Raw genomic sequence first — 24,372 nt, 5'->3', positions numbered from 1 at the left:
AAAATGGTACCTTGTATGTGCTGGGCAAGTGTCATGCTAAAAGTAGCCTCCTGCACAAAATTTATATCCACTTGAACAGCTCCTTGTTATCTCTAGAGATGTTATGTGGCAGCTTCAATTTTGTCTTGTTCAGAACCAGGTTGACTGAGTTTTCTGTGAATGTGTTCTTCTGCTCAACTCCCTCCCAAAGAATAGAATCATCAGTCATTATGTATGGCTTAGACTGGGGGTCATTTTGGTGTCCTATAGTCTCCTTCCTTCCACACTCTGTCAGTTACCACTGTGTGTATTTACCTAGAAATCTACCTAAACTTCATTTTCCTCACCATCCTTCTGGCATTGTCATGGCTGCCCAATCATCAGTGATGCTTTGAATGAGAAATGTCTCTCATTAGCTCAGGTATTTGGGCACTTGGCCCACAGCTGGTAACAGGAAGAGGAGGCTTGCTGGAGAGAGTATGTCACTGAGGGTGGCTTTGAGAGTCGATAATCTAACAACACTTCGGATTCAGTCTCTGCTTTGTGTTTGTGTTTAAAGACAGGATCTTTCAGCTTCTTCCTCCAGCCACCTCCTACCATGCCTCATCCACCGATATGGACTCTCCCTTTAGAACCATAAGCCAAAATAAACTCGTCCTTCCACAAGTTGCTGTTGGCCATAGTATTTTATCATAGCAACAGAGAAATTGCTAATACACTTCCCTTCTCAGATAGATAAATAACACTCACACTGGGTGGAGATTGGCAGTTTACTGTCTCCATCCTTCTTAGTACTTCATCTCCACCCAGCCTAAGTGATTATCACCCCTATCTGAAGCATTTCACTAATTCCCTGTTCACACAGTGTTAGGCTCCTCTTTGGTTTACTCTACATGGCCGGAATTGCCTCCTGTTCCTCTATTTCTCCCCTTCAAACATAGCAACCTATGTGGTAACCATGTGGAATTACTTTCTGGATGCTCCTTATCCTCTGTGTCCACACTCATCCCCTAGGGGCTGAAAGTCCTGCACAGTATTCTAGTAATTCAGCTCTTCCTTTTCTCCATGGGATAGGGCTCAAGAGATCTGGAAAGCCTTTCATCATTCAAGACCTCACTCAAAAAAAAAAAAAAAAAGCTTTGGAGTCTTTCTTGATCACAACTTCCCTTCCCTATCATGAAGCCAAGGCCACGCTCAGGACAAACTCCACTGCTTTTACGGCTTCCCCTTTCCTTACACAGAATTCAGCAACAGATTCTATGATACTTTACTCATTTCTTCCTAAATGTCTCAAATTATTTTAACACACAGGGAAATTGTGATTACAGTATCACTATAAAAATTAAACAACACACATGAACCCAAAACCTCATTCCAGGTACCTCTTAATCTGGATACCTTTCAGTCTTCTATCTCTCCAGACAGCTTTTCATAAACAATACTGTGGCATTCAGGCTTTCTGTTGCTGCCATCAATACCTGAGAAGAAACACTCTAAAAAGAAGAGGGGTTTATTTTGCCTCATGGCTTGTGCCATGAGTAAGGGCGAATGCCTCCATTGTTGCTGGGCCTTGAGGAGGTCAAACATCAAGACTCAAGGGTATGGTGGTTTGAATAGACATGGCCGCCACAGACTCATGTATTTGAGTGCTTGGTCCATAGGGAGTGGCACTACTAGGAGGTTTGGCCTTGTTGGGGTAGGTGTGGCCTTGTTTGAGGAAGTGTGCCACTGTGGGGGTGAGCTTTGAGATCTTCTATGCTTAAGCTATGCCCAATGTGGCAAAACCCTTCTGCCTTCACATCAATATATAGAACTCTCAGCTCCTTCTCTAGCACCATGCCTGCCTGCACTTTGTCATGTTTCCCCACCATGACAACAGTGGACTAAACCTCCGAAAGTGTAAGGCAGCCACAATTAAATGGTTTTTCTTTCTAGGTTGTCATAGTCATGGTGTCTCTTTATAGCAATAAAACCCTACCTAAGACAAAAGGTATGGAGGAGTAAATTTGTTCACTTCCTGGGCATGAGGGAGGAAGGAAGGGAGGGAGAAGGAGGATGAGGAAGGAAGGAAGGGAGAGGGAGGGGGAGGGAGCGGGAGGAAGAGAGGAGAGAGAGAGAATGAATGAATGAATGAATGAATGAGTGACTATTTCCTTTATCTAGCTAGGCCTCACCTCTTACTGTTTTCTTCCTTCTCAAAAGAGTAACAGCAGCAGGCTACAAGGCTTCACTCAATACACAATCCTATGGGAATATTTCATATTTAAATGCTAACAATCATATTTTAGTAATATTTCCATCTGAGTGCATGCAGATGGGCTAATCTCTGTAGCATGTGATTGTTGCAGTGTTTTGCAGAATGGGGGAAGTTTAGATAACCCTTCTCCTATTGATGGGTATTTATGATTTCCCCTCAACATTTCACAGCAACAGATAGTGCCACATTAAAGATTGGGTTTGTATATTTCCTGTGCACAACCGTTAATCCTATAAGCCTTGACACCATTTTCTTTTTAATCTGGTAGTCTTTTAAAAATGTTTTTAATATATTGCTAAGAATTAGTTGTATATTCTGGAGAATAATCTCCAATATATACATATGTATATACGTATGTAAAATATATATGTATGTTTATGTAAAATATATATGTATATATACATATTTTTTATCCCAGTTTGTTTCTTATTTTCAAATTTGGTTTATTGTGTCTTTTAACAAAGGAAGTTTAAAATCTTTAAGTCATATTTGTATTTATTTTAGTTTCTGTCTCAGGAAGACTGCATGGCAAGGTCACTTGCATGTTTTGAAGTTTTATTTACTTTTAAATTTCCTGTTGTTTTGCTTTTTGTGTTTAGTTATTCCAATCACTTGGGATTTAGTTTTTACATGCCTTTGCTGTTAATATTCAACTTTCTTTCATTTTCTAAATTGAAAAATCAGGTAGTCCACCTATCCCTAACCTAAATTGAAATGTCGTGTTTCATAAACTAGCTTTCTAAATATATAGTCACAGGTCTGTTTCTGGACCTTGTGCTGGATTTTCGTGATCTTGTTCCTTGTTTCTGGGTCAGCAGCACACTGTTCTAGTTACAGTCTCTTTCTCCTTTATTTTGCTATCTGATACAAAACCACTCTTTTAAAAAGTGCTAATTATCTGAGACGTGGGGACAATTTCAGTAGCCAGTGAGTCATAGAGCTTTGGCAGAGTGGTACCTGTGAGTGCTGAATGAGTCAGTGCTTGGTACTCTCGATGCTGAGTCTCATACTCTTACAGTCTCCCAAAGACGGTGGCAAAAATGGCAATGTTCCTGGCTTTTCACTCCATTCCTTGTTGTAGCTTAGTGTTTTGTATTGAATTAACTCATAAGAGTCATCGTTATTATTTTATTTTGAATAAATAATTCCAAGTCTACAGCATGTAACTCAAAAGGGATGAAAGTGAAAACTGACTCCTTCCAGTTTCTAAAAGTCAACTGTTTCTATTGGTTTCCTCATGGCTTCCAGCATGTATTCTGACTTGAACATTGTTGCTCTGTATGTTGGAACTCAGTTTATATCAGATATAAGACTTTGTTTTATGACATGGATGACTTATTACTCAGAATTATGATCAATTTGTTTTAATAAATGCTTTTGATATGTGCAATTTCTCACAGATCCAGAATAAAAATTGCCATCTTCAGTACAGTGAAATGGAAAACCTGACATTTGCATAATTTTGTTATTTGAAACCCTGGTCCGTATCTCTGCTTTGTTGTGTGACTGTTCCTATAAGGTCTACTTGTAGATAATCTTTTTGTAGTAATTGGAGCAGTCCCTTGACTGTGTAAGAGTTCTAAGATTTTGATTGTCAATCCTGTGTTCTTATCCAACTAAACCAAAGAGTCTAACTTTAGTTTTAAAAGTAGAAGCTAACTTAATATGTTCAGATCTTCTATATTGTTCTTTAATGATGTTTGTTGTTCTGGGGTCTTTTATACGTACATGTGCCTCTTATACTATATAAGCCTTCTAAAACTGACTAAGCATTGGGCATTTGTATGTATAAATCAGTCCTATATACATGTGTTTTTTTTGTGAAGCTTTGTAACTATTATCTGCTAGCATTCTTCAACAGTATTTGTTCTTGATAGTTGTGTGTTTGTTAAGTGTTATGAAACTGTTGTCTGTGAACATTCTGCAGAAATATAGCTTCTGACACAGAAACTTGGATAGTATTTTTCAGATGCTAGGATGCTACCCATAGAAGAAAGAGAATGGTTTCTAGAAATGTTTAGTATTTTTCAGATGCTAGGATGCTACCCATAGAAGAAAGAGAATGGTTTCTAGAAATGTTTGACCTATCAGCTATTCCTTCTAGACTTTTTAGTTGCTTAAAATTGATCATAAAAGGTTCATGACACTAACTCCCTGACACTTGCCACTTACTTTCCTATCATATTAGGGTTGCTGTGAAGATACACCATGACCAAGGCAGCTTGTATAAAGGACAACATTTATAATTTCAGAGGTTCAGTCCATTATCATCATAGTAGGAAGTATGGCAGCATCCAGGCATACATGGTGCTGGAGAAGGAGCTGAGAGTTCTTGATCTTGATCTGAAGGCAGGCAGACAGGAAGAGGGTCTTTTCTGCACTGAGTGAAGCTTGAGAATAGGACTTCAAAGCCCACCCCCACAGTGACATACTTCCTCCAACAAGGCTCCACCTATTCCAACAAGATCACACCTCCTATCATTGTCACTTCCTTTGGGTCAAACATTCATACATGAGTCTATGGGGGCCAAACCTATTCAAACAACTACACCTCCCAATGTGGACTCAAATCAGACCAAACAACTATAACTCTTATCTTGGCAATGAGACACAGGAGAGAACAAACTCTCTGAGAGTTATTTAGTGATATCTTCAGAGAACATTGTTCCTAGACAAGGGAGGGGGAATTGTCAGAGCAAAAATAAAGGCATGTTGGACATGCTTCATGGTAGTGCTTCCTTGTAATCTCAGCACTTAGAAAGCTGAAGATGCTTTAAGTTTGTGACCAGCCTGGGTGTCATAGTGAGATTTTTGTTTCAAACCAACATGATGGCGTTCTTTCTAAAAAGTAACTAAAGCCAGGAGGCTGTGCAGACATTGCTCTTGTGTGCAGGATACTAACTGAATGTACTCTAACCTTGGCTCCCACTTGTATTCTGCTTTTATTTGTTCAAGATGCAGTTATACTTCACTGAGATGTTAAAACAAAAAGTGACTGATCTCTGTGAGTTCAAGGCCAGCTTGGTCTACAGGAGTTCTAGAATAATGAGGGCTATGTAGAAAGACCCTGTCTCAAAAACCAAACCAAAACAAATGAAAACAATCAACAAACACAAAGACAGGGGAAATGTAAGCAGCTGGCAGAAATGAATACATTCTAAAAGGACACTTATGTCCCTCTCTTTGGGTCGTATACTATTCAAGCGAAGTGCACCAACAAATTTGAACTTCCCCAGTAATTTCCTTCTGGGAGAAGAAAATCCAGAAGTCCTGGTGACAATCAGAGGAGGGGTTTGTCCACCAGAGGACGAATTTAATATGTCTCTTGGAGACAGATTTATAATTTGTGGGACAGCCTTGCAGAAGATATTGGAGTAGAGATTATGGTGGGCCAGATTACACCTTGGCCAAACGTTTTGGTTCTTCATATTTCTTGCCTTTTATTTAAACTCTACTCTCATTTTAGGATTCCAAGGTGGATGTGAGATCTACTGGGTGCCACTTCCAAAATGGGCTACATGTAAAATTTTCCTTTATTCTGCTTTTTACTGTTAAAAAAAAAGCTCTGCCTATGACATTAGAATACTTAAAACTTCAGCTTTGATTTATATTGATAGATTGGTCTCTAAGAAATTTTGAGAAATTTCACAATGAAAAAACACCTTAATAGCATTTGATACTGGGTTTCATACCTGCTCAGACATACCCAAGTATTATGGAAAGCACCAAAGACTCTAGATGGGGCCCTGATATTGAGTCAATCTCTCTGGATGTGAATATGCATGTGTGTGATGTACCCAAGTTAAAAAGTTCAAGGAAGACCCAGTCATCTAATTAATGGGAACCCTGTTTAAAGCTCTAATAATGAATAAGAATATTAGTAGCTTGAATAAAGTATGTGTGCCTTTATTATTCATTAGAAACTGGCAGTAAATAATAGGTTTGAATTTCACAGTCATGAGGCTGCTAATCAAAGCACCGGGCATTGCTTAAGATCATAATTCATTATCCTTCACAGCAATAGCATAACGGAGCTTGGCTTTATAAATTGCTAACTGGGCACTCATCTTGGACTGATTCAGAGGGAGAAAGGCTGGTAGTCACATAGCAAGATGGGAACATTGTCTTATATACCAGATGGGCCCATGATCAGGCTCCTACACCAGGGATCAGCCTGGTATCTCCATGGTCCTTGTCAGGAGTAATTCCTGCAGTAGGTTGGAAGGACAGTGTCTCTCAGCAAGAAGCCATCTGGGAGGCAGAGGCTAATTTTATTCTAACTCATTATTTTTGATTCAGTGTTGGCTCCGATGGGTCAGCCCCTGTCCCTCCACAGACATTACTTTGTTTCATCTGGTAGGCCAAATTCCTCTTCCTTTGTCTTGTTATTTTCACACAGCCATTTGACTGACTATTTGACTTATTTTTGAAGTCTCTTTTCTTTTTCTCTTGTGTCTTTTTTTTAAAATACAAAGCAAGCACCTCTTCCTTCTACTTTCTGTGGAAAGAAATAAGATGAACCCCTATCTTATGGCCTCTTTCCTTCCAGTCCTTTAGCGTCCCCTCTATTTTTGTAGCAATTCATAAAGCCTAGTCACTCCTGCCTGGGGGGATGAAAGGAGGTTGTACCCCTTTGTTTGACTCAATTTCCCTTGTCTGAGACATCCTCCCAGATTTCTTTATTCCTTCAATGGCTTGTTGCTCCAGGCCCCTTTGGCTGTTCACGAGTCTGAGGACCCATGCATCCCCCTTATGGTAGCGTTTCATATCTGCTGCACCCAGATCTCTAAAGACAAGAGTGTAGAGCTCTCAAGTTAGCCTGGGCAGAGGAGATGCCTTGAAATGAAGCTACAGCCAATGCAATCATACTCCGTAACAAAATTTTATTAGGATGATGTCAAATTAGAAAACTTCTCTACTTGCCATATTAACCTGAAATGACAAGATTTTATTCAGTTGAATATAAAAGTTTCTTCCAGTTTCTATTGTTTGGAAGCAAGAAAACAGACATGCAGGCAGGATACCTGATACCACAGGTCTAAGGCCTAAGACGTGCTCAGTGAAGCATGCATTAGTTTTAGCCTTTGGGCCTGAGAAAGAAATCATTCTCCATCTCCCTCAAAATCAAGTCCATCATGTCTTGGGCTCCAAGTCTGAAGCCTGCTCTTTGGAGCCTAACAGAACTTCTGCATTTCAGGAGAAGCTAGGCTTGAGGTATCTTATGGCTTCAAAGGCACATGTCATGCAGCTGAATTAAAAGCTATTGTGTTGGTCTCTTTACTGCAGCCATGTGACACTCTGGGAAGGGGGTGGGTCCTGATTGGTGCTTGTCCTTGGTGCCTCAGTGTGGCCTAAGTGTCATTAGCCCTGTTTTTTTTTTGCTCCTCTGTTGCCAATCAGTCACAAATATTGGAATTGGAAAAGGTGAGGTCTCCTACACAATCCCCCACCCCCATGTGGAAGGGTCATGCTGCAAAACATGACTTTCCAGCATGCAGAGGGAACCTGCCAAGAAGTTGTCCCAGTGCACACAAGGAAGAGAGGCTCACCATTTGAGTAAAACACAGAATGTGGGAAAGAGACCAGCTTTCCCTGGTCTAGTCTCCCCTTAAGCTGGCAAGAGCCTGCACTTAACATACACACACCTGGAGGCAAGCAGCTCCTTGGAGTACTGGGAAGGAGAGAGTGCCAGCAAGGACAACAGGCCCCCGACTCATGTGGATTCTCTGAGGCCATCAGTAGTGGGTACTGAACACTCACTGGCTCTGCATTTAGCCCTATGGTCAGAACAAGTGGAGTCAAGTCAAGAGATAAGGCTTATCGTTTATACTCAGGAGCTTTTTTTCCTTCTTCTTCTTCACGTTATTAATGTTCTATAATTAATGGAATAGAATCCAAAATCCGCATGAAGGGCCTGGAGAGCTGTCTGAGGAACAGAAGGAACCCCCTGCAGACACAGCACATATGGTTCATCCCAATGGCAGCTAGACCTGACTCCCCTGGCCCCCGATTCAGCAGTAGAAATGGCTGTCAGATAATTAAATGAGGTTACATAATACAGAGGGAAGATAATGAATTCTCATTTCTGAAGGCACGGGAGGATACATGTGATAAGGTTTGATTCTGTCCAATTTATGTTCTTAATACTCTTTCTGTCTCTCTCTGCACCACCTCTTCGGCTGTTGGCATTCCTCAGTGGTCTTGAGTTACACGTGATTATGTCTGCACTCATCATACCATTCAGTCCATCTGGGGTTGACCCCGAGTCTGCTCGAGCTTGAGTTCATAGCCTCCCAGGCCCAGGTCTCCCTCGTAGATGTTTTCCTTGCCTGGAGTCTGGCCTGAAGACTTCTGGTCCAGAGCTAGCTTTGTGGTTGGACTGCTGGGTGAGGGGCTCTGCTCCTGGTAACTCATGGCGAGTTCATCTTGGTTGACGATACATTCCACATCGTCCTCTTTCAGTTGTTCCTGGTTTGTTAGGACAGATAGAGAGACAGGTAACTTCATGATGAAGGCAGGAAATGGTAGCATCCCCACAATGTAACAAAATGGAATGTTATGTATGTGTAGCACACTGACATATATTCAGGGGGAGGCCAGAGGTTGACCACAGCTGTTTTGAATGGTTTTCTACTTTCCCTCTCTCTTGTGTTCCTCTTTCTTTTTGGAGATAGATTCTCTCACTAAACCTGGGGCTCACCATTTGGTTACACTAGCTAGCAAGTGAGCTCTAGAGAGCCACCTGTCTCTGTTTCTTCAGGGCTGGTGTTATAGGTACATGCTAGGGGCTGAGTTTCTAAATGCAGCCCTTCACGTTTGCATGGCAAATATTTTACTAACTGAGCCATCTCCCTAGGACTGGAGATTCCATTTTCTTTGATTTAATGGCAAATTTTATTATGGTCCATCTATGCTTGCACATGGCACAGCATTTGCTAAGTCGGGTTGTCCAGGTCACCTTAGGACAGGGTTCCCACCTTTAGCTTAATCTAGAAGCATCTGAGAGCTATTTTAATCAGATCTGATGTGTGAGGGTTATTTCTGTCCTCTAGGAAGCCCCCAGCTGCTGAGACTATATAAGAAGAAGAGTCTCTTTCTGTAAGGGGGTGCCAGATGACAGTACCTTGGGCCACTGTCAGCTCACACACTCCACTCTCCTCCAGTTGCTTGACACTCTGATCTGCTGGTAATGACTCTAATTGCTTCTCAGGATTTTTCTTAGTCTACTCCCCTGAGCTATAAAGCACAGACCTAATATCTAAAACTTCAAAACACAGCAGTTTGTGAGAACACATCACTTTCACATTTTCTAAGTTCATTTTATGGTTAAAGATATTGGCAACAATAAAAAAAATGCCTTTTTACAAAGAAGAATAAGCCAACCTCAGCAACAACAGAGCAGAGAAGAAACACTTCTCGGTACAGTAAATTTAAAAACTGCCTCCTCCTCCAGCTAGGGAGGAAGAGGCCTGAGGACTCTAGCACATCAATATTCACCAGGCTCACCCTCTGAAATCATTCACTCACCCCATAGGCCTGAGGACTGGTGAGCAGCCTGGAGACGGGGCCACACCATGCTGGCAACGTGGTGGTCAGCGGAGGGCCTGAGTGTGTTAAGATGGGTTTCAGGTATCTGGGAGGGCCTGTTAAGGAATGCTTGTCAGAAGGAAGTCAGTGTTTTGTTTCCCACACAGCAGAAACCTTTGCATGCTGCTCAAACAGACAGTTATATTCAACTTTAAATTTTCTGCTCCCTCATTTAGGAAGCAATTTGGCCTGCAAAAATTGCTGTTTGTAATCTTTGCTCTATAGACTTTTGTAGCCCTCCAGACAACCTTTAATCATGCAAGAATGGCAAAGGGGCTACATACACAGTGTCAGAAAGAGACACAAGCATCCCTCTGCTCCCTCCAGCCCTGGTCCCATGGCCAGTCTGTTTAGAGCATTCATTTTGAAGAATCACCTAGAACAATAGTGTAAAAAGTATGTTTATACACACACACACACACACACACACACACACACACACACCATGGGATAGAGAGGGAGGGAATGAGAAAAAAAGAGGGAAGGGAGAGAGAGAGAGAGAGAGCAAGAGAGCACAACATGAGAGATGGAGAGAGAGAGAGAAGGAGACAGAGAGAGAGACAGAGAGAGAGACAGAGAGAGAGAGACAGAGAGACAGAGAGACAGAGAGAGACAGAGAGACAGAGAGAGACAGAGAGACAGAGAGAGACAGAGACACACAGAGAGAGACAAAGAGGGGGAGGGAGAGACAGAGCGATAGGGAGAGAGAGAGACAGAGAGACAGAGAGACAGAGAAGCACCCTTCATTGCCACAAAGAAGCAAGAGGTATTTCATAAAATACTCAGCTATTTTAGAACTGGATAGTCAACATAGATTGTGTTTCAAGATTCTTCATTTTCAGTATTCAATACACTCACTGCATACTTCATACGTCAGTGCACTTTTATACAAAATTATGCAAATAAGCTGCTGCTAGGCTTATTCTATTGTCTAGCACCTGTCTTTCTCATCTCTCCATCCCAAAGTGCTCTAGCCAGTTAAAAGGAAAACCTGTTCATCAGAAGCCATTGCGTTTCCCTCCAGCTTCTCAGTAATGGAATCCCCAGAGGCGGCCTCACGTGGCATTGTTATTATTATTATTATTATTATTATTATTTACTGAAAGAAAGTAGTGAAATTGTTCCACCATTCCATTAGAAGTGACTTTTAAGTTTATATTATTTCCTCTGCTGGAGAGTATTTCACTCTGCCTACCTTCTGAAAAGTGATAATGAAAAGGGAAAGGAGAAAAAGAGGAGCGTAGGGCACTGATTGGCTTGTAAAGATCTCCAGCTGCCCACAGGCCCTCGGTATGAGAGGACCCGTGGAAGGACTATAGAGGCACCCATAGCTGGAGTACACCTCTTTCACTCCCATGATGCCCCTGAAAGTGGGAGCAGACCTCTCCCACTGGACCTCTGGTCTCCTCCGACTAAAACTGACATGGCATTAAACAAGCTGGGTATACCTGTGAACATGGCCTCAGTATGCAGGAAGGAACGTGACTGACAGGATTTGTAAGCCAGTTTGCAGTCTCACATGCAAACAGGAAGGTTGGCTCCTTTAAGATGGCTGGCTGGTGAGGCCAGTTGAGGGCCGGGAAAGAAATTATCCTTCAGAGACTGGCTTTGCTGTCACATCTTGTAAGTACATATACAAATCTGAAAGCCCTTGATGATATTTTATTAATTTTCATTAGAGTGTTATTTCCTTCATTTTATGGATGAAGGGATCAAGGCCTGGAGATATTATGATTTCACATAACCCAAAGTCTCCCTTTGCAATTTTGGTTGTAAGCCTAGCATTTAGTGGATCTATGCCCCCACCTCTTGCAATTTTGAGACCACCCCCAACATCTCCCTAAGAAGGTAACTTATCAAGGCAGAATCAGGCATGGCAGGTCATAGCAGAGTTCCCTAAAAGCAGACTTTGGATATCCTTTATGCTGATGGGTTGGGTCAGGGAGTCTGGGTCCGAATGGGAGGACCTGGTGTACTGTCAGGGCTTACCATATGCAACAGGCCCATGAGAGTCCGTGGGAAAGCTAATGACCAACTAAACAGCAAGAAAATGGGTTCTAGAGATCTAAGTGGTAGCATGTCAACAATGTTCTAGGGGTACCACTATGGCTGAGGCTCCAAGAGTATGAGAGAGGCCCAGGGAACGTCCACCATGCTTTTCAGTGTGGTGAGAAATAAAAATGACAAAACAGTGCTATTTAAGTAAAACACAAATTTACAGTTGTGTTAAGAACATTCATTGAATCCTGATGAGGCACCTCTTTAAATTATATATAATACCATTAGACCAGACCATTAAAGGCTAAATTTCTAGGTGTGGGTGGTGTGAGTGCACATGTACACATGCACGTGCAATAGAACTCAACTGGAATGAAACCATGAAACCATTCAGCTCCTTCTGGATAGGCTCTGCAAATTTTTCAAAGATGACAGACATACATCCCAGTTCTATTGTACAACTGATGGTCCAGTTAGTAATTAACCTGCACTTCAGGTTTGTAATAGACATTCACTAAAATAACCTAAACAGAAGGCTTCTAAACTTTGATTTGCAGTTCAGATGCTACTTTTCATGGTATTAAGGATGAAGCCTAAGGTTTCGTTCATGCTAGACAGGCACTCTACCATTGAGCTATATCCATAATTCTCTTTTAATCTTTATTTTGGGATGGAACAGCCTCAGTAAGTGGCCTATGCCTTGAACTTGTGGTTTTCCCACTTCAGCCTCTCATGTATCTGGGATTGGATGCCTTTGCTACAAGGCCTGGAACTATTTGCCTGATTTTTAAAATTTGTTTTCTGAGCTGATGTTCCAATCCTTGTTTAAGTGAGTGTGAGGACTGACAGTGAGGGCGAACACAGCTGCCACTCAGACATTTGGTGTAGCATTGGGATTCATGGGCTCTCAAGCAGACCCTGTGCACTGAGTATCTGTGTTGATTAAAAATTACGGAGCAGGGGATAGCAGGAAGGGATAAGTGAGGGGGAGGTGTACAGCCATTGGTGATGTGTGACTCTTGAGAAGCATATAATGCCTTTGAGTGTCTTGTAGTCATGTGACCCACAGAAAGCTTGACCTCTGTGCATAAGGGGAAGTATAAAGCCCTGTGCATTGTTGTGTGCAATGAGATGTGCCATGGAGCTGAGGATGTGCTCCCCAACATCTTGATTTGCTCAATGCTGGCCATATATGATGTGCTCAGGAGACTCTCTGCTGAGTTTCTGGTATAGGGTGATATTGAAGGGTGGGGTGGGGTGAAGAATAGAAGTAGGTTCTTCATGAGTTCCAAAGATAAATGAGAAGAGTGGATTACAGCCAGTGCATAAGGTTTTCCTAAGGACGGAAGGCTAAGAAAGGTCAAATAATAAATGGACCACTTGATTTTGTGTTATAGTACCTCTCTCTCTCTCTCTCTCTCTCTCTCTCTCTCTCTCTCTCTCTCTCATGTTTCTTACCATATTTTTTTTGTTTTGTTTTATGCTCCAAACTAGTACAGGGTAAAGGCAAGCATCCACAGAAGCAGAGTAACAATTCCGTGAGAGGATGGAGTGTCCTGTTTCCAGCCTACAGTATCCTTGAGTGTGGGCCTATTCCTTTTATCTGTAAACAGTATTCAGCCCATCTTTATAATGTCTTCAATACATGATTGCTAACTCAATAAAGACACCAGCTATGCAAGACAAAATAAAGGCTCAGTGGAACCTAGCAGACATGACCTGAGACTATGGGCTTGTCTCACAGTTCTGTCATAGAGACAAAGTAACTGGACTTGCCTGTGGAATGGCTGAGTGGAATCAGGCAAGCAGCAACTTTCTGATTCTTCACTGCTAAGCAATATTTGAGAAGCAGCTGGATCTCCAAGGTTACCTGAATTATTAAAGAGTAAGAAAAATCTTTTGATCTACAAAAAAAAATCCCCTCAACAGCACATTTTGCAAAATGTGTTATTTTTCTCATTAGGGCTCTAGTATGCGTTTGGGGAAGGAGATTCCCCAGGAGGCATTTGGCTATGCCTAGCTTTGCTTCCCTCACAAGCTGATGTTGCCCTGAGACAAAATGTTATGCTATTGAGGGAAAACAGTGACTTTTCTCATTTTTAAAGAGACTAGCAGTCGGGGATGAGTGAAGGCTGGAACTCAACCTGGGGCTTAAGACACATGAAATAGGAGAGACCATTAGCAAATGCACGTTCTCCTTTGGCTGGAGATCCTAGAGGAATTCAGTTCCCATCCACACTAAGAATTGAGGTTCCTGGCCGTAAGAACACCCCTCATCTATGGTGTGTGTTGAGGTTTGGATTACTGTCCATCGTTAAGCTTTTTGTTCATTTTAAGTTTTTAAGTTGCCCAAACCAATGGATGTACAGTTTGTTGGTGTTTGTGCCTTGTCTAAGTAACTTTGGATAGATGGTGAGAAGCAAAGACCCATCTCAAATTCCCCTTTTAAAGCCACATTAGCCCCTGGTATGGTCTTAAGATTTTCTGTTTTTGTTTTTCCCCCCTCAGTTTCCTGTGTTAGAACTCACACTTCAATGTGATGTTAAGTGGAGATGGAGCCTTTGAGGGGTAAGTGGGATGTCATGACATCATTAGTGTGTGTCTTGAGGCCTTTGGTATATGTCATGAGGTCATCAGTGCATGTTATGAGGTCATTCGTGTGGGTCATGAGGCCATCAGTGTGTGTCATGAGGTCATCGGTGTGTGTCATGAGGTTATCAGTGTGAGTGTCCCATGCTGTGATTGGTATCCTCAGCAGTGGCTTGTACTCTCTTTCTACCAGGAGGAGAGGTGTCACTAAAACTTGGCCATGTTGGGATCTACTCTAGAATTTTCAGTTTCCAGACCAATGAGAACAAACATTTATGTTTTCTGAAGCCAACTAGTCTATGGTACTTTGTTGTAGAAGCCACAGCAGAATAAGCTATTCATCTCTCTGACCCTTGAGTGTGGTTTTGAGACCTGTGTAAGCTCTGTAGCCCAGGTTACTTTCAAACTCATGGCAGCCGTCTTCCCTCAGACTCCCAGGTGTTCGAATGCTAGGTGAGAGCCACTATCCCTGACTTTATTTATTTTTTAGGGACTCTATTCTGTAACAAACAATGCAGCTGATCAAGAATCAGGCAAGTTTGGAACACAGTGGAATCTCTTTGGAAGTGCCATCCATGTGATACAAGCCTTAGATAGGAAGGTAATGAGAATACCTTTCCACATCCATAATTTTATAAAGTTTAGGATAAGGATAGGTGGAAGCAAAGTCTACTAGGCCGTGAACACACATCCATGCGTAGCCCTCTGATGTTTGCCTTGAGTGACCGAACAGCTACTTGGCCTGAGACGATGAATATTTGATGTTGGTCTTGGATTAACAGAGCATCAGTGTGTCTGAAATGTACTGGCTTGGTAAATGGGTTTCTCATAATGATAACATGCTTGCCAGAACCCAGTTGTCTAAAGAAGGTAGTACCTGTCTCCAGGTTGGGTTCTCAGGACACTCTACTTCTCACTCATTTCTGAGTATTCCCATTTATCTTGTTTTCTCTTTAATAGTACAGGTGGATGATATAGTTCCATTTGTTAAATCAATAAACCTGGAAGCAGACAACTTTTCAAGTCTCAGTCTTTTCTAGTCCCCTCTTAGCGGCAAGATACTTTTAGCTCCTAGAGCCAGCTTGCCAGCAGAGATAGTAAGGAATGAATGCCAGATCGGTAGGAAGGATAAATGCATGCCAGACTGGATGCCAACCTGACTCTCAGCCCGATTAGAATACCTGGGTCCCACAACACTATTTACAGAGCATCCAGGAACAGGGTTAGCAGAGAACACCCAGACTCACACATGCCCAGTTGGTCTTTGATTCCAATGTACAACTCACATCCTTTTAGTTTGAGTCTCAGGAAATGTAGCCTAACAAAGTGTGTCCTTCCTCTTCCCTTTGGATGTGTCAGATTTTATCATCAGATATTTACTGTCTTGCTTTGTTGGCTAAATGTACAGTGGATCCTTCTATGGAGTTGGTGTGTGGGCTTCAGATAGGAGGAAGTTTCTGGAAACTTTTCCATCCTCAGTTCCCTGGCTGAAGGAGGAATTCAAGCTGTAAGTGTGTGCTTACAGAGACCATGGCTAGGTGGGTTCCTGCCTTCGTAGCTGAAGAAATGTTGAGGATGAAACTTTTTTTTTAAATTCATCATATGTGATGTTCTGATTTTAAAACAAGGGAAAAGTGGGAGACATTAATTCATCCACATAATCACATAATAATATGCTCTTACAGTGAACAATTGAAGCCCCCATTCTCTTAGAGGAAACTGCCCTAGACAATTGCAGGGACACACAGGAAGCTACAAATTCCAGAATAAATGCCGAGGGGCCCAGGGATGCCGAGAGGAAGCCAGTGCCAGGTGATCTGAGATCACTCCAGTCTAGTCTCTGAGCACTGCTCCTCACATGTCTGGAGAAGGCTGTCCCTGGAAGCTCGGGTGATGTGTTTCTTCCTCCTGGGAGCCTTCCTGGACCTGCCCTGCAGATTTTGTTTTGCTTTGACAACTATGTGTACACATTTGTGTAAGAGCATTTGTCGTGTTGCCTCAAAACTAATTGTTTACAACATGATTTCCCACTCCAGGCTCTGACCTCCTTGGCAAGGACTTTATTACATTTAGTTTTATTCCCCCCAGTGATGAGGATCGAACTCAGGGCCTTGTGTTTACCAGGCAAGCACACTTGATTATATTTTTAAAGTATTTTCATTATAGAGAGGAACAGGGAATTGGCAAACCTTATAAATCTAACACATAGGTTGTGAATCTTCATAAAACGGGAAACCACGTCTGTTTGGAAACATAACTTGATATTCCACTGCAAAATCCCTCGCTAATGTTTTATCCGTATCAAAGTGTCTCCCTCCTCCCATAGAAACCTGACATCCTGATTTTTATATTAACCATGTCCTTGAGCTTGCATCAAAGTTTTATTACCCATAGTGCCTTCCTTCACACTACAGTTTGTCTTTCTCACTAATAAGAAGGTCTATGTCTCTAGATTCCTGGTATCCTGCACACTTCTGGTTTTTTCCAGTCTATCTGCTGTTGATCCAGTTGACCTCTAGCTTTCCCACAGTCTGGATCTCGCTGATTGGAGCAAGTGACACTCAGCTATTCTCCTGCCCTTGGCATTTCCTGCATAGCTCCAGCTGGACCAGATTCCAGCTCTGTTCCTATCTGATTGCCTCCATCGGTGTGGTCCTAGCAGCCATGGACTGATAGGTAATACTTGAATCTGTTTGCTCATTGGGAATTTCAAAACATTGAGATTCTATCTTTAGAATAACTTATTAGGTAGGATATTTTTCAAGAGGCATGCCGCTCACTCAGTTGCTATATTCTCTGGGACATTTGATACGGAAGATGGAGCCTGAGTCATTCCATGTATTTGTCAGCATTCAAGTTAATGATTCATTTCCCCAGTCTTTCTAAAGGCAATCATTACTTTTGGTTAAATATCACTGTAAAGTGGTAAGTTTAAATTTATTTGATTATAGTTATTATTGTTGATGCTCAAATTGACCCATCTTTGGTCAGTGGGAGTCTTTTTAAGTTGCCTCCTGAGTCTTTGTGACAGGACTCCAATATCTTTTTTCCATTTTTTAGTCAAGGGCTCACTATGTGTCGCTGTCATTCATGGTGATAATGACTGGCCTCGGACTCATGGAGACCTGTCTGTCTCTGCCTCCAATTTCAGTATCTTTGCTACCATTCTTACCATCTATGTGACCATTGTTTTCAAGTCCATAAATATCTTGGCTCAAACCTTGAATCAAAGATTTCTCCGAAATATCTTTCATTGACAAATGGTATTTCAAACCCAGACTGTGGACATTAAGGACTTCTACTTATAGTGAAATAGACTACTCTATTTAAATAAAAATAAATAAATAATAAACAAACAAACACACTCATACACACATCTATACACACACACACACATATATATATACATATATATATATACATATATGCATACACATACATGCATACATGCACACATACAGGTGGGTTTGTAGCACTTGGTCATATCCCCGCGCAGGTACACTCCTCATAGCTAATTTTAGGATCCTAATGTGACATGTGACATGATTAACTGTGGAGGTGGGCAAAGCTGTGCACAGTCCATTCTTATCAGTTCTCTTCTGTATTTCAGGTTCCATATCTTATGCCTTCCTACAGGTATTTTCACCTGAAGTTCAAGTTTCTAATTATTTAGGAGATGACAAAAATAATTAGAATTTTCCATCATTATTCATTTGTTATCTCCCATATTGCACATGGAGCAGATATAGAATACTACCATTGCTGCCATAATAATTACACAAAATGTTAATTTTTGCATGTTCTAATGTGTGTTTTTGCATTAACACTTCTTTTCTATGCTAGCTTCCCATTTACAAAAAAATATAGTAACTATAGATATCAGCCTTTTATTTATAATGCCTGAATGTGCGACTACTAATACGTTCCTAGTCCTAGCCATGAAGTACTGCATATCAAATGTTCACCATCAGATCTTCTGTCAATGTCTCACAAGTCATCTTGATTGACGCTTGTTATTCAATAGATTCCTCAGGAAAGGCTCATGGGATCAATACTCTCTGAGTTCTTGTATATTGATAACAGTCAGCGCCCATTATATTTTGAAAGTCAATTTTTCTGGAAATAAAATCATTGACTTACTTTCTCTGAGTATCTTAAATATATCACTCTATTCCTTTTGACATGAGAAGTTGCTCCTGAAAGTATAATGGAAATGTAAATCATGTGCTTTTCTAGTCGATGCTCAAAGGGCTTTTTCCTTAGAATTTATTAATATTACTACCATTTGTCTGATGCTGTCTGTTCGAGGCTGACGGTCGTGGGCAGACGGTCGTAGGCATGAGGCATGCTCTATGAGCAGTTCCAAACCCATTTATTTCAGAGAAGTTCTCTCTACTTAGAATTTGCTGCCTCTTTGCTCTTGCAGTCTGACTATGAAGTGTTATCCTCAATCTCCTGTTGATCCTAAGGGACGGTCAGAGGTAGAGCATCGAGAAGTGGTTGGATCAAGAGGATGCTATTTTAATGAACAGATTAACAACCCATGGATGAATTCATGGCTGAAAGGAGAGGACCGGTAGGGTCTGGCAGAGGAAGTAGGTCATCTGGGAGCAAGATGTTGAAGGTATTATGATCCTACATTCTTCTCTCCTTCTACTTCCTTGTGACCTCTGATACATACTTATGCTGTTGTGAGTTTCTGCTTCACTTTATTAGGTTAGAGCAGGGGAGTCAGTAGCCTGAAAACTCTGCATCCAGGAGCCAGATAACCTTTTCCTCCTATATAAGCTGTTTTCCTCAGGTGTTTTGTCACAGCATGAGAAAGCTAAATACATGTGTTTTACTTCCTTCTTTAGGGACTCCTGTTTTCCAGATGTTCAAGCTCCTTGATATCCGATATTTTCTCTAAAATTCCTTTTTATAATTTTCTTTTTTTTATTGAAAACGTTATCTTTTTCATCTTCAGGCTTTTTTTCTGAAGATATTATTCATCGTGTTTATGTGGTTCCATAGTCTATGTAATTTAGCCATGATTTCTATAATGACTTTTTTCTTTTAAATTGTTTTGGGAGTTCGCGTTTTTACGATTCTGATGAGTGCTGTTCTTTCGTGTCTTGAATCATTTATGCATTGCTTTCTAACTCAGCTAATGTTCTGATTACTCTATGGCTATATTTTTGGGTATACTTTTCTTGTGTATATTATTTCTGTCTTATTTATTTTTTCTTGTAAGAGTTACCTGGGACCTGGCCTCCATTCTTTTCTTGGTGTTCTCTTCTATGTGAAATTATTTTTCTTGAGCTTATGGATGGATTCGGATTTCAGGGAAAACTGTTTCCAATTTCAGAGCCCCTCTTCTGTTGAGTTGAACATGGCATTAAATGGTGGCTTGTATTCTGAGCGTCCCTGCTTGTTTACTCCCTCAGCTGACCTTCTCTCTTTTTGATTCCACTCAGGGGAGTTTCTCACCCTGTCCTGGTGGGTCTATGCTGAGAACTTACAGCCTTCTGTTGCTCTAACCCCTTTATCCTCCCTTCCTGAGACCTCTCCATTTCTCCTGATAGAGAAGATAGAAACTCACCACTCCCTGAACATCTTTCATGTTTGCGTTCTTATTTCAAAAGCATCCCAACTTCCAGAGATGCTGTCTGCTCTTAGAGGCTGCTGCCCTCAGAGTCTCCCAGACACTTGTTTTCTCTTCCATCCAGGTGCTCATGTCTCTACCTACTTGTCATCTGGGTCTTGTGAGACAAGTTGACCCTAATTTTGTTAGAAATGTGTCCATAGGTGTTTGGTTTTATTATCTAATTGTTCCACCCATTTTAATATAGAGTTTTGTAGAATTTCAAAGCCTGTGGTGTTGGTACCACTACCACTTTCCAAGAATCCCCCAGAGCTGCTCAAGCTGCCTGAGACCTGTCCATGATGAAACAGTGCCCCTTAGAAGTATCAGAATGAACATCCAGGGTCACAACTAGGTGAGCAGAATGCCTGGAGCCATGATTTTCTACCTTCCCTGGCAGCAGATTTACCTCTGAAAATGTGCTAACAGACTCATCATCTGTAGGCAAGTTTATTGGACATTGCAGAGCTCCCAGATGCCTTAAAACCCATCCCTGGTCCCCAGGAGGCTTGAGTTAGGAAACCTAGGAGTTATTACGAGCAAGGGCAGATTAAGGACTGATAAAGTAGAATGCTGACTATCCTGTTTGCACTACGGGTTACTTTTATCAGCGATAACTGCAGGATCTACTTATCACATGTTAAGATAATTCTATTTGGCTCCTCAAATCCTGACAATCCAGGGACAGAGAAAGAGCATCAGTGTTTGCTGGAAAGGTTAAAGGAAAGAAGAGAGTTCTAAGATGTCAAAACACCAGTGTAAGCAGGGCAAATGCACTTAAGATAAACCAGTAGACAATCTGGGATCAGGAGGAAACCTGAGCATTCAGCTAATCTACATCTTCGATCCTCAGGGGAAAGGCTAAACCTCTTCAAGCTGGTCACCTGACTACATCAGAAGTCCCTGTTGTGTTTGTTAAAATGAAGACTCCTAGGTCCTTGAGGTTGACCCTCTCATGCTGGTGGGCTGAGTGATCTGTATTTTTAAGCAAACCTGTGATATTGGTCCCTGTTCTAGTATGACCTCAACTCCTTTTAACTAACTACTTATACCTGCAAACCAATGTATTTACAAATGGGATGATTTTTTGAGGTTCTGAAGTTAGGGCTTTCACATATCTTTCTTGGTAGTGGTGGTGCGAGGGGGGTGTGTGGGAGAGGAAGAAATTCAATGAGTATACCTAACTACTTTGGAATCTTCCAAGTTATTTATTTATTTATTTATTTATTTATTTATTTATTTATTTGCATTTTTAAAGCAGCTTTGTTACTGATTGTCCATGAATGACTAAATTTTTTGACATCTTTGAACTTTGTAAAATGCAAGTAACTTAACCAAAATGACCCATAATGGAGAGGATTAAATGAGACTTAAAAGAAGACATAATTTCTAGTGCCATTCTGGGCATGTAACTAGCACTCAGTAGATGTTAGCTAACCTTATACTTTCATTGTTTCCTCTGAGGACTTACAAGTATTAGAAATATATTTCAGGGATGGAGAGATGATTCAGCATTTAAGAGCACTGGCTGCTCTTCCAGAGAACCTGGGTTTCATACCCTTTGTAACCCAGACTGTAGCTAACCCTCTGTAATTCCAGTTCCAGAGGCCTCAATGTCCTCTTCTGGCCTCCTTAGGCACGGCACACATAGTGCATGTATGTAGTGAACATACATACTCACAGACAAAACACCTATACACATAAAAGAAAAACAAACCTATAAAAAAGAAATATATTTTAAACATCCTAAGTCAAGTTTCTCTTGTAACATCAACCCTACTGCCTGCAGAATTCACAGTATTTCTTCTGCTGGAGGCTGGAGTGCTTAGAAAGATACTGCAAAGTTTCTCCCCTAAAGTCCCCAGGAAGAGACTGCTCATTGTATAACCAGTGACACAGTTTCACAGCATGATATTTTAATTAAGCACTTCAGGATAAGGGCTCTCCTCACCCAGGAATGACTATGTCTTTGTGAAAGTGAGGTATCCGCTAAGAAGTGGGGGATTTTACACTGAGCAGCAGGTTTTTAATGCCACTGTTGTATCGCCTTCTCTCATTGTTATGTTCTTCACAAGGTCCTGGCTGTCCTTGAGGCTTTCCCACTTTCAATGGTCACGTTTTACTCTTGGCCATTTAGCAGACTGCTTAGTAGGATATCTGTGCTGACTCTGAGTAAGACAAAAATCTAGCATACACCACACACAGACACACACACACACACACACACACACACACACACACACCATAAGGTGGGGGGAGCAATACAATGTTGACTATAATTCATTGACTTGTTATAGGTGATATTGAGTTATTTTTGAGCTGTGGAATGAAGACAGTTCAAGAGGCACATAGTTCAACACATTTCTTGAACACTTCACTCAGTGATGCTGTCTGCCAGTTGGGCAGAGAACTGTAGGGATGCAGCCTTTTCGCGTCATCCTTCATGCAAAAGTAGGTCATTCATGTTCCTTCAGTGACCTCCCAATACTCATTGGCTCATCCAGTTGGATTTGGTGGACTATTTCTTTGTTATTGTTCAGTGTCCTTCCTACACTGAGGAGATATGGGCTGACCAATAGGACTCCTACACTTTTAGTCTTGTCGTCCAGGAGAAGTCAACAACATTCCATTCCACTAGCATGTGCTAGTCTGCCCATTGCTAGCTTGTGCCCTCTGACGTCCAGTTTTCCTTCCTTTTCAGGTACTTAAAACAGATGCATCTGCGTCCTTGAGATAAGTCAGATTATATGACCAAGGCTGGCCCACGTGCCATGGTCATGAGGGACAAGTATCACTTTTTGGTTTATTTTCTGAGACAGGGTTTCATTGTGTAACACTGGATGTCCTGGAAGTAGGTCTGTAGACCAGGCTGGCCTTAAACTCACAAGATCCACCTGCCTCTGCCTCCCAGGTTCTAGGGTTAAAGGTGTGCATCATCACTGTGCACAAGTATCACTTCTATGCAGAAGCATGGGCAGGTAGCAGGTGACCCTTTATCTGACTCTTGTCTCCAGTGGTACTCCCAAGGGTGACAGAGTGCAGCCACACATCAGTTCTCAGATTATCTTGAGTTAATAAATAGGGAGAAGTTGTTCTCAGAGATTCATCCATCTCTTCTGTAGCCTTTAAGTGAGAGAAAAACAACATTTCTGAATGAGCCTCTGAGATTTTAGGAACATTTGCTACAAACACTGTCTATATATCTCAATATGACTACAGCATTTTTATTATGCCTTATCAGAGTTATTTGGGATCTCAGAGGCATTCTGGGTTGGTTAGGGATATTTATGTACCCATAATGAGATAGATGTCTTAGAGGAGATGTTATTTCTAAACACAAAATTCATTTATGCTTCATGTATATTTATTAAATACTTTTTGAGTAATTTTATATTATTTTTTGTGTGTACTTGCATTTGGACTGACCAATCTCATGAGGCTAGGTATGGGATGGAGTATTCTATTGGTGACTTCATGTTGGTGCTGAAAGGGTTTCAGATTTGAACTTTGCATTTTTAGATTCAAGGCTCATGACCTGTATTGTACTCTCTATATTTTACTTTTAAAATGCTAATTCTGAGCTATTGAAATGATTCTACAAGCCATGATGATCAGTTACATATAGTTTACAAATCATTTTCTGGGTATATCTGGCCCATCTGTTGTCCTGGAGTGAAGAAGAAGTGCTCCAGGGAGGAGGGAGAGCATACCCCTGTGCTTTCTTTCTGCAGTCCCTGCCAGAATGTCTGGGACCAACTTCACTTAATCAGTGGTCTCATTCTTTCTGTGGGATTCTGTTGCTCAAACGTACAAGAATCCAGATTCAGGTCTTGTGAACTCCATGCTTTAAGGACAGACCTATGCAGGTTGAGGATTCAGATTACAGTGTATCCTGCTGATCACTAAACTGCCATGCAAAGACATGACTGCTTTATTGAAATGTCAAAGTTGGGGTTAGAGGCTTCTATCATGTCTGCATCTTTAAGATACTCCACCTGCAGGGTGCTCCTCCCAGTGTTTCCTTTCCACCTCACTGGACACACTCTTACACAAGCCTTCCTTTCTCACTATGGAAATCAAGCCCGATTCTCTTCACATTCTGCTGACTCCAGGTCTTTACACATGCTGTTCCCTCTGGTTGTACACTTTGGCACATGGGAGTCCCTGACCTATTCATCTTCATGCTGAGGTTGGGCCTTTGGTTCTGAACTTCCTTTGGTGTTCCGTTTCCCATTCTTCCAGGACTCCTCGCTCCCTGTCTTACACAGGTGCAAGGGTTAACACAAGGTTGTTAGAGCATCGTGCTCTCCCTCCTACCATACCTTGGACCAGCCATGGC

The 24,372-nt window shown here is 41.5% G+C and overlaps 1 protein-coding gene across 1 annotated transcript in view; it reads right to left on the bottom strand.

Moving 5' to 3' along the window:
* Nucleotides 1-7,094: 7,094 nt before the first annotated feature.
* Slc9a9 (solute carrier family 9 member A9) overlaps nucleotides 7,095-24,372 on the bottom strand; it is a 521,462-nt gene continuing 504,184 nt past the window's right edge. Inside the window, exons 15-16 of the mRNA XM_028758965.1 lie at nucleotides 9,764-9,869; nucleotides 7,095-8,704 (exon numbers count right to left, since the gene is read on the bottom strand). Of these exons, the coding sequence (XP_028614798.1) occupies nucleotides 8,477-8,704; nucleotides 9,764-9,869 (334 nt within the window). The 3' untranslated portion in view covers nucleotides 7,095-8,476. The remainder of the gene's footprint in view (nucleotides 8,705-9,763; nucleotides 9,870-24,372) is intronic.

This window comes from Grammomys surdaster, unplaced genomic scaffold (genome assembly GCF_004785775.1).
Source record: "Grammomys surdaster isolate TR1022 unplaced genomic scaffold, NIH_TR_1.0 126248, whole genome shotgun sequence".
NCBI classification, from domain to species: domain Eukaryota; kingdom Metazoa; phylum Chordata; class Mammalia; order Rodentia; family Muridae; genus Grammomys; species Grammomys surdaster.
The sequence above is the reverse complement of the archived record's forward strand: the minus strand, read 5'-3'. Positions and strand labels throughout refer to the sequence as shown.